The following is an 11,234-nucleotide window of genomic DNA, read 5'->3' on the forward strand; positions in this document are numbered from 1 at the left end:
TGTGTGTGTGTGTGTGTGTGTGTGTGTGTGTGTGTGTGTGTGTGTGTGTGTGTGTGTGTGTGTGTGTGTGTGTGTGTGTGTGTGTGTGTGTGTGTGTGTGTGTGTGTGTGTGTGTGTGTGTGTGTGTGTGTGTGTGTGTGTGTGTGTGTGTGTGTGTGTGTGTGTGTGTGTGTGTGTGTGTGTGTGTGTGTGTGTGTGTGTGTGTGTGTGTGTGTGTGTGTGTGTGTGTGTGTGTGTGTGTGTGTGTGTGTGTGTGTGTGTGTGTGTGTGTGTGTGTGTGTGTGTGTGTGTGTGTGTGTGTGTGTGTGTGTGTGTGTGTGTGTGTGTGTGTGTGTGTGTGTGTGTGTGTGTGTGTGTGTGTGTGTGTGTGTGTGTGTGTGTGATATCCACAAATGAATCAAATTCAGCTGATGATGATAAACAACATCTTGAATTACCACTGTTATTTGTTACCAGACACTATTATCATCGTGAGTTTATTAGCACACATAATTTTGTCATGTCATGACAACTTGGTTATACAGGAGGATTAAATGAACCATTTGGAAAAGGGAAGCCCAAGTGCTTGCTAGACTACATGTCAGCTGCACAAGCTCAAGCTTCATATATCTTCCGCAATCTTTTGGTCATTTCACTGCATACGTTTAGGGCATTGGAATATTTTGCATCTAAAGGTCTTGTTCATAGGGATGTAAAACGTATGAATTTTAAGAAGTCTTATTTCACTCTATATGTACATTACATATTATAGGCTCAAACATTCTTTTAAAACTTGATTGTCTTTGTTCTTCTGGTATCGAATGCTCATGTCCTGGCAAAGGAAGGGTTACTGCTATACTGTCAGACTTTGATCTGGTAGAGAAAGCTACTGTTGATGGTAAATGGGTAAAGTTAAGTGATAGTGAGCCTTCTGGAACACGTGGAATGAAGGCGCCAGAAGTAAGAAGTAGAATTAATACATACCTATACATCTTGCATTTATTTAGCTATTTTTTGTTGATGAGAAAGGAGAAGATACATTTACTGACAAAGCTGACATCTGGAGTGCTTTTTTAACAATAATGCATGTACTAATAGGAAGGAATGAAAATGAAATGGCTCTGGATAAGGTAATTGTAAAAATTATGTAATATATTGTATGTGGAAATCCTATACATTTTGGGAACATTGTACATCCATTGTTATATAATTTATATAGTAATAACTTGCTTATAACTTGGCAACTACATAGGTAAAGTTTTCCCTGAAGATGAAGATATTTATGACCTTTCATGCCATCTAGAAGCAGCATCTATATAATTTCCTGCCAATTTAGATAGGATTACTCATAAGTGTCATAGTGACCAAATTACACACTTTAAAATTGTCATTTTTAGTTAGTCAAAGTACACACCTTGGGAGTTCTAGAAATGGCACAAAACAAACACATTACATCTTTTTGCAACTTTTTCATATACTACAAACCAATAAGTGTCTGAAGTGACACAGTGTCTTCCCAGAGCCTCTATAGTGGTGTGTGGGTTTTGAGCTTTGGAAAATTCAGTACTTTTTTGTACTCACCATTTTTATGAATTTCTTTACTCAGTAAAAGCTGTTACTACTTTTGCCATGAGAAGATCACATGTACCCTCCCGCTTTCAATTTGGCGATTGTGGCTGGACTAATATAGAAGGTTGTGGGTGTAGCGAAAAGGAAGTCAGCGAAAAAAGGAAGCCAGGCACGAATCGCATACATTTGGTTTCTTGTGGTGCACAAAAAGAATGTTTCAGTTTCAAGCAACAACCTGCTGTAATATTCCTCCTCAGTGCTGAGTTAAACTTGTCCAAAGGCTTCAGTCCATCAGTTAAAGTTCATTGAAAAATAGATGCTCATAGAATACATTTCTGCAGCACATAACTATGCCCACCAGGCTGCATCCTTTTTGATTTGGTTATTTATGCATGGTGTATGAATAGTCCAACTCAAGCATAATAATACAGCATGTGTTCTCCTATAAAATATATACTTAAGTGTACACATTACAATACTGATGCATCAATGAGAATTGTAATGTTGTAAAATGTCATGTATATGAATTGTGTATATGTATGTATGGTTTATAGGTTACTGAGTTCTTAGACGATATCAATTCAGGGATCCACAAAAGCGCAGATCAACTCCAAAGCACTATACAGGTTTTTAAATACTTATGTAACTTACAAATTGGTTGATAGCTATTTCATTGTTCAGGAATTACAAGATTATTCTCACCAACATAAGGATGGTACACTTGAACAGATCATCAGTGTATGTAAATGTAGCTACATAAAGCACAATAACACCTTATTGCTTGTAGGAGCTTGAAGATGTTCAAAGTAACATAAAACAGCTGTGTAGATTTCAAGGAGGAAGACAGCAAACTGAACCTTCCACAAAAGCATATTCAAGAGGCAATTACTGTCCAAAAGCTGAGCTACTCACAGCAGTACATGGGGTATGTGCATTGATTTGTTAATATTAAAACTGTAGGGACAGATTTGAATTGTATTGTAGTTATTGCACTGAAGCTGAATGCTGGTACATTGATGAGCCATATAGTATGCCTGTGCATGTACCTTGTTCACATGAAGCACATGCATGGTGAATGTCAACAAACAGTACATATGTCATAATGCTTTAATGAGTGATTTCACTCTAAAAAAAATGCTAGCCATTTTTTCACATCCAGCTATATAGCTATGCTTTATTGCTACTAAATAATTATAGTTATACAAAACATGAAAACTACATTCTATATGACATTCAATTTTTCGTTGAGTTAATATTTCTCCATAGTTTTACTGTTATTGTCATTTATTGAAATATAATTATTTGCATACATCTTTGAGCTAATATCACAGTAGGACTAAAATATCTTACGTTATTTACAATTGCAAGTCCAAGGAGAAGTATGATGCACATGTGGGCATTTTTGTGCAATTTCCACAAAGGTGACTGTGCTAACAAGTCCACAGTATAGCTAAATCTAATGTATAAGGTTTATAATAAGTCACTATAACAATGTAGGTCACTGTGATGCCTCAAGTTTGTATCAAGAAAGCACAACATGTGTTCAAGTCGGAAAATTCAGTACAAGATGCAATGAAGGAAACATGGGAGATTATACAGAATGGGATGTGTGTAAGTTACACACCAAGCACTTCTATAGCACTGTGTGCATCCCATATACATAAACTTTTATAGTTTCGTCCTGAAAACAGACCTCAGGCTAAAGAAGTTGTTGAACAATTTAGTAATTGCCTGAATAAATTTTTAGAAAGCAGTGCTTTCAATTGAGAGAATCACAGCCTCTTTCAAGTGTGAATAATTCTTGGTCTTTGATGACAGCAGAACATAATACGTCATAATAATTTCACAGATAAAAGTGAGGAAAACAGACAAATTTGTTATAGACTATATGTGACCGGATTTGCGAAAAGGTACCTTTTTCACACACAAAATGTGACCTATTTTTTGAACTTTAATGCTTCATAAATTTTTGATCATAGCATATAATTGCTTGAAATTTTCAGTGGATGTAGCTACTGTATCTGGCTACATTTTGATACCTAGAGCAAGTTAATCAGTATAAGGAGGCAAGTGTTACATCATTTTGTTTGCTGGTATGTCAAATGTGTGGAAAAGGTACCTTTTCGCAAATCCGGTCACATATAGCTAATCAGTGCTATTATAAGTTTTATGCAGTGTGTATGTATAGCGCTAAATATTTTGCTTATTTTGACACATCTAGTCATTATTATAGTATACAATGATTTCTGATATAATATTGCCATGCCATTCTTGTTGTTGTTAAAGTGGTTATAATAATACTATGCATGGTATTATAAACACGCTTATTTGGTTTTCCTTGTTAACATTTAATGTTCTGCACTGTAAATACTATGTAATTATATAAGAGCTATACTGCATGTATACCTGTCCTGGTTGTCCAATCATTGCTTGCATGCCATCTCAAAACTTTGCCAACAGTACTACATAGTTGAGACACAGGGGAGAATAAGAGACTGGCTGGCTGACATGTCATCTATTGTGTTTGTTTTTGTCTGAGACAATTACATGCAGTTGGTGAATGATTAAATTAAAGTGCACACAATAAATTGCAGGTTTTAAAGTAGAAATCAAAGCAATTATTTTTTTTTACATCTGCAAGCAATATACATGGGATATGCAAGTAAAATAGGTATAAGTACTGTAGCTGCATGAAGTATAACAAAGCAGCAAATGTACCATACCTGACAAGCTGCTAATGCTAGCTAATGTATAGGCTATCAGATAAGGTACCTTAAACTAATTTGCTACACCCATTCACTATAGTCTGTTAATAGGCATTTAACTGGAGTGGTGGATCTAGGATTTCAGAAGGGGGGTGCTATTGGGAATTTATGATGGGAAACTAAGAAAAGTGATAATTAGATTGTACAAATAGCAGTACAGTGTGCAAATCATATAGGGTCTGGGGGTATGCCCCCAGGTGAAATTAAAGTTTTGGTAATTTAGCCTTCTGAAATTGAATTTGGAAATAGTTTTGACTGAAGAATGATGCCACTTAATTTTTTACATGGGTCACAATGTTTAAATGTAATAACAATAATGAAGTGATATCATAATTCTACAGTAGTTGTAAATCTGGCTGTCATATACAGCAGTGGCGGATCCAGGATGGGGCATTTGGGGCAAATGCCCCCCCCCCCCCCCCCCTTCAAGAAATTGCATACAAGATCGAGATACTCTAATAGAGCAGTCAATTACTCTAATAAAGCAGTCACGATGTTCATGAGGCAGTGTAGCTTACCTATGAAGCTATAAATAGGATTTTATTTTACATAACAGACGTGATATAGTTGGTAAGGATAACTAGCTATTATTGTCGTGACCTTTTTTTTTTTTTTTTTTTTTTTTTTTGGTCTTAGCATTAAGTTACTAAAATATCCACTTATTAAGCAAAAAGAAGTTGTTTCAGAAAGATTTTCAAGAAGAATTATTGATGATTGTATAATGCAGTGCATGAAAAGGAATAAAGGAATAACAACCTAAGCACTGTGTCTGAGCCGGCTTATCGCAATCCATTACCCTGCTGAAAGGGGTGCTGATGTGGAATTGTGGACAACTACAATAATAATCACTGCTTGAAGTTTCTTAGTTTACTAGAGTGGTATATCCCCAGTATATGGAACAGTTAATTGTTTGGAATTTTAGTAGCTTTTCAGTAAACCTGCATTCACTGATGTTTACTGAGAGTTTAAAACTTAGTAAAACAATTATGTTCCATTTACTTAAAGTTACTGACATTTTACTATCAGTATAACTGGGCACAACTACAGTAAAGCAGCTTAACAAATTAGTAAACTAAGAACCTTCAAGCAGTGAATGCAAAATGTGAAAAGTAACACTTCAAATAGAGAATTTTGACACAATAGTGAGATAGTAGTGCACAGGTCAAGAAGTAATTTCAGCTCAAACATACACTAGTCCTAATGTGGATGTTCTATTAGAGTAGTTGACTGTTCAATTAGAGTATTTCAATTTTAGCAGCTTTAAAATATAAATCTTTCTCCTAAATTATAATTTGAACCTTTCTTGAAAGAGATTAGCCAACTTCTCTTGCTCTTTTCCATCTTCTCATTGCCCATGAATACAATTGCACCTGTACTGTAACTTCTAGTAGTTTCATATAAATTTACACATCATATAGTGTAAATTTTTGGAGGAGGGTCTTTCATCCTTCAGCATCCTGTATTTGTGCAACCGCATATACAGCATGCAAGTACTGTATGATGCACACCCTTACATGCATGTGATCTGATGAAGGAACTTCTTTAGTTTTGTCCAAGCACAACTGTTTAAGTCATGGATATATACCTGAAATTGAATTACGTTATATTGCATGGTTCCATAAATAGCTACTAACTGGTCTGTTAGCTATATTTCCAACATTGCAACATCACTGTTTTACAACAGTATAGAATAAGGGGTTTCTACATATCATTCATGAGGATCTGCACTCCTTAAATGTACCACCAATGTGCTGTACTAGCTATACATACATCAAAATGTGAAGAAAAACAGCCCACCAGAATCTTAGAAAGGGTACAATACTTACAGCACTTACACTCTACCTAGCTATGTGTGGTAAGTGTGCAGTCCATTCACACTCATTTAACAATGTTCAGTTAAAAGACCAATGCCTTTCATTGATATTCTAAATAGCTAATCTTGTAGGAAACTTAAAAGTACTAGGTAAAATACAATGGGACTTAATTTAGTACTTAAAACTTCTTTTCATCTTAGTTAAAGCATCCTTCCAATAAAATTACTGATAGAAGTCATTTGCTGCCTATGTAGCTAATCACTGAACCTACAAAATAAATTGCAGCCAGCTAGTGCTAGCTGACCAATAGTTAATGGATTATGGATAAGTCAATATATCAACTAAATTCGTACTATAATATGGTTAGTTTATTTAGCTATCAATAGCTCACTAGGCAAGCAACAATTATTTTGGAACATTTTAATCAGTGAATGCTCGATTAGAGTATTTCACTACAAAGTGACTGTTCTATTAGAGAGTATTGATCAACTCTTTGTTTCATCTTGGCATTTGCCCTTCGTTATCACTACTACCATCACCTCTTCTGTTGTTCGAGTTTTGCATGTAGTCTTGGAAGGTTTACTACTAATGCACAAACTATATAAAGATTAAATTATGGGCATTAAGTAGAAGTTTAAAACTTGGGGTGTGATCCTTTGCTGTAAGAAAGTGATAGTATCAGTTAGCTGATGGATATTGGTGAGTATGATACGTGTGTTATGTCCTATGGGATGGTTTGGTTGTAGCTAGCTAGTTAAGGTAGAGATTTCCAACTAAATTAAATAAGTAAAATTCCATGCATTTATTGGTATGACATATATTGTACTATTTTTCAGGGTCATTTTAGTACAAACCTCACCCCAATTGGTGGTTCCTATCAAAAGATATAAGAGTTGACAGTGTGATGATTTTTGTGTACAGTATTTTCAGTGCTTTTTACATATATCACATGGCACCAAACACAATATTCAAAGTGTCATAAATCTAGATACGAAACTAATAATGACATGAAATTTTCATCACATAATTATTTTATGGAGAACAGCATATGAGCTAGGTAAAACCTCTCAAGAGTGACCCATACATGACCACTTCTTTGTAGACTGACCACTCAGAACATTACATGAATAAAGCAAGTGATTTACAAATAAAACTGTGTGTATTGTGTAATACTAAGTATACACAGGTACCCAATGCATTTTCAAGGATAGCTAACTAGAAAAATTAGTAATATTATATAACCGATGATGGTAAGTAATGGCATCACAAGTCACAATTAACAAATACTTCAGAAACCTGACAATCAGATAGCAAAATGTAAGACCAATATTACTATTAAAATAGATTTGTTTGGACACTGTTCAGCTTTATTTGTCACATTGTAAGCACTAAGGATAATAATTATTATATAACACAATGACATCACTATACTACAAAGAGAAATTATAAATTGTTTCTGACCAAAATTACAATCACTGAAGCTGCTATAAAATGGATCAAAACAGCAATAAATACACCAACAGGTAAGTTTGAAGCCATGTAAGATTGGTATCACATGCCAGTCTCCACTTTTGAAAAGATTATGCTCAACCTTGAACCTTATATTGCAATTCCGCACAAGACAACAAACTGCTCACCTTCAAACTATACTTGCATCGATGCAGAAGGATGCCTTGAAGCCCAGGGTGATTGTAATGCTGAATTCTGAACAGTGTTAGATGATGGCGATTTACTGCCTTTAAAAGGGCCACATTTTCGTCGTAATCTAACGTCAATGGTCCTCCAATCAAAAAACACACTGAAACATTGAAATCAGCATATACGGTTTGCCCAGAACACTTTCTTCGTCCTCATCTGCCATAGATTCACGCGGAAACACTCGGAAACTTTGGCTATCACCGGTGCCGTATTCTTCCAATCAAGACACACGGTAGTGTGTCGTGCGGCCCAAGAAGCCGGCGCGTAACACCCGTGAGTATATTGACAGGAAGAAAGAAAATGCAATTTTCGCACCTCCGTAGCTCCAGGGGCGGATCCAGGGGGGGCTTTGGGGGCTGAAGCCCCCCCCCCCTCATATTTAGGCTTTACTTGATCAATATGCTGAGTATCATAGGCGACGGAAAGGGGGGGGGCTAGGGGGCTAAAGCCCCCCCTCAGAATGATATCACACCGAAATTATCTTTCTTGGAGTGGGGCTGAAAACCGTGATAAAGATCGAGATACTCTAATAGAGCAGTCACTCTAATAAAGTAGTCAGTGTGTAGCGGCTATGAAAGGATTTTTATGTAGTTTATCAGCTAGAAATGGTAGTTGGTGAGGTGGAAAGCTCTTGTCAGTTGGTTGCGACCTTTTTTTTTTTTTTTTTTTTTTTTTGGTCTCACCTTACCAAACTATAGAAATAAGTCTGGGTCAGCCCAGCCCCCCCTCATATTAACTACTTCCTCCGCCGCTGCTGAGTATTATAATGAAATTTTGTCTTAGCATAATGATCACTAATAATACAAATACTCATAAAACCACCTTATAAACATCTTTCCAAGGTATTATCAGTGGATTTATGCTAAAGTTTATGCAATAAGGACCCGAATCAGCATTGGAGGTGTACAAGATCGAGATACTCTAATAGAGCAGTCAGCTAACTACTCTAATAGAACATTCACTGGAAACATCATAGTGTTGATTCTGTTATGGAATTTTTCCAAATCTGTCTGCACCTATACATACAATAAAGTGTATTGGTCTGTTTAAAGGGCTTCATTCATCTACCTGTGCATGTAGTTAATATGTATGGTAATACTCAATTCAGGTACACAATTTCCATTGAAAATGCTCTCAGATTCAATCTTGTATTGTTCAAATTTCAAAATTTTCCACTTTCAACATTATTATTCTAACATGCACTTATTCACTGTTGTGCAATTGTGAGAGGGGTGCATCATGTACTTGATTGTCCGTACCTACCCAAACTTTTCCATTAACAAAATGCTTCAGAGAGCCATACCTATAATCTAAATGCAGTATATAAAATATCTACAGGCAGAAAATATTATGAATTTTATGTGGAAATGTCCCCAAATTGCAGTATTTTAGGATATATTTTCCAAAATTTTCCTGGGGGGGCATGCCCCCAGACCCCCCTAGTTCCAGCATGCTTTGTATGCTGGGAAGTGTGCTTTGCACACCTCTACCCAAGAGATTAGTACCTTGAGTTAGCCCCCCCTTTTATAAATCCTAGATCCGCCCCTGAGTTCTGTGCTTCCTTGATGAAACAAGACGATTTTTTCTGTGGACATGCCCTCCAACTGCAGCACTCCACATTCCAAATTTGAGCGAAATGGCTTCTCGCGTTCCCGAGATATGCGACTTCAAAAATTGGCTCAGTTTCTTGGTTTTTTTCTTTTCTTCTTCTTATTTTTCTTTTTCTTGTCGCACACTTACAAAAACTGCTGTAAAACTCGAACGCCATATCCGATTGCCTTGAAATTTGGCACACAGAAGAAGGATATAAAGGCGCATCTCGGTACCAACTTTGGCAGGAATACGATAAACAGGCAAAGAGTTATGAGAGATTATTCACGAAAAATAACACCAATATGTTGTCACGCCTACAGGGTAAACCGCGTATGGGAAGAAGCTGAAAATCGGTGGGTGACTAGGTTAACTATTGAACCTCAAACCTTTTGTGGTTTGAAAGAAATCGAGCTAAAAACCGGGAAGATACAACGAAAAAACCAACAGTGTGTAACAATTACGCAATCGAGATCAGCTAATAAAAAAACGACTGCTTGCCACACCTACCAGATAAACCGCTTTGGGTAATGCTTTGAAAATCGTTGTACAGATGGAGTAATCATCTTAGAAAGACTCATCAATGGTGTAGAAGAATCAGACTTAAAGCCACGGAGTTATAAAACGAAATCCAACTTGATGCAGCAAGTGCGAGATCGAGATACTCTAATAGAGCAGTCATCCTAATAGAGCAGTCACCCTGAAGAGAATTCAAGAGATCAGCTAGAAATAAGAAACCTGTATAGAGATCAGCTACACACAAGTCACCCTGTAGAGAGATCAGCTAGAAGAAGTTACCTTGTAGGGAGTTCATGCAACTATGGAAAGAGATAGTTCAGCTAGAAAAAATCACCTTGTAGAGTTCAGCTACAAAGAAACCACCATGTAGAAGAAGTTACCTTAGAGAGTTCAGCTACAAAGAAACCACCATGTAGAGAGTTCAGCTGCAAAGAAATCACCCTGTATAAAATTCTGCCACGAACAAATTGCCTTGTAGAAAGATCAGTTAGAAGAAGTTACCTTGTAGAGAGTTCAGCTACAAAGAAACCATTTTGTAAAGAGCTCAGCTGCAAACAAATCACCTGTACAGAATTCAGCTACGAACAAATCACCCTGTAGAGAGATCAGCTAAAAGAAGTTACCTTGTAGATAGTTCAGCTACAAACAAATCTCCCTGTAGAGAGATCAGCTAGAAGAATTACCTTGTAGAGAGTTCAGCTACAAAGAAAACACCATGTAGAGAGTTCAGCTGCAAAGAAATCACCCTGTAGAAAATACTGCCAGAAACAAATTGCCCCATAGAAAGATCAGTTAGAAGAAGTTACCTTGTAGAGAGTTCAGCTACAAAGAAGCCATTATTTAAAGAGCTCAGCTGCAAACAAATCACCTGTAGAGAGATCAGCTAGAAGAAGTTAACTTGTAGAGAGTTCAGCTACAAAGAAACCATCATTTAGAGAGTTCAGCTTCAAACAAATCACCTGTAGAGAGTTCAGCTACAAACAAATCTCCCTGTAGAGAGATCAGCTAGAAGAAGTTACCTTGTAGATCGTTCAGCTACAAACAAATCACCCTGTAGAGAGATCAGCTAGAAGAAGTTACCTTGTAGAGAGTTCAGCTACAAAGAAACCACCATGTAGAGAGTTCAGCTGTAAAGAAATCACCCTGTATAAAATTCTGCCACGAACAAATTGCCCTGTAGAAAGATCAGTTAGAAGAAGTTACCTTGTAGAGAGTTCAGCTACAAAGAAACCATTTTGTAAAGAGCTCAGCTGCAAACAAATTACCTGTGCAGAATTCAGCTACGAACAAATCACCCTGT

At 36.6% G+C, this 11,234-nt stretch overlaps 1 protein-coding gene across 2 annotated transcripts in view; it reads left to right on the top strand.

The window, feature by feature from the left end:
* LOC136251669 (uncharacterized) overlaps positions 1-3,903 on the top strand; it is a 29,290-nt gene extending 25,387 nt beyond the window's left edge. The window contains exons 9-17 of one of the 2 annotated variants that reach the window (XM_066044118.1): positions 408-470; positions 525-698; positions 752-939; positions 987-1,109; positions 2,103-2,174; positions 2,230-2,286; positions 2,336-2,473; positions 3,046-3,159; positions 3,296-3,903. In XM_066044118.1, the coding sequence (XP_065900190.1) occupies positions 408-470; positions 525-698; positions 752-939; positions 987-1,109; positions 2,103-2,174; positions 2,230-2,286; positions 2,336-2,473; positions 3,046-3,159; positions 3,296-3,346 (980 nt within the window). In that variant the 3' untranslated portion in view covers positions 3,347-3,903. Of the gene's footprint in view, positions 1-407; positions 471-524; positions 699-751; positions 940-986; positions 1,110-2,102; positions 2,175-2,229; positions 2,287-2,335; positions 2,474-3,045; positions 3,160-3,222 lie in introns of both variants that reach the window. The other variant, XM_066044117.1, reaches the window with a different exon arrangement.
* Positions 3,904-11,234: the final 7,331 nt, after the last annotated feature.

Source organism: Dysidea avara, chromosome 3 (assembly GCF_963678975.1).
Source record: "Dysidea avara chromosome 3, odDysAvar1.4, whole genome shotgun sequence".
In the NCBI taxonomy this organism is placed as follows: Eukaryota; Metazoa; Porifera; class Demospongiae; order Dictyoceratida; family Dysideidae; genus Dysidea; species Dysidea avara.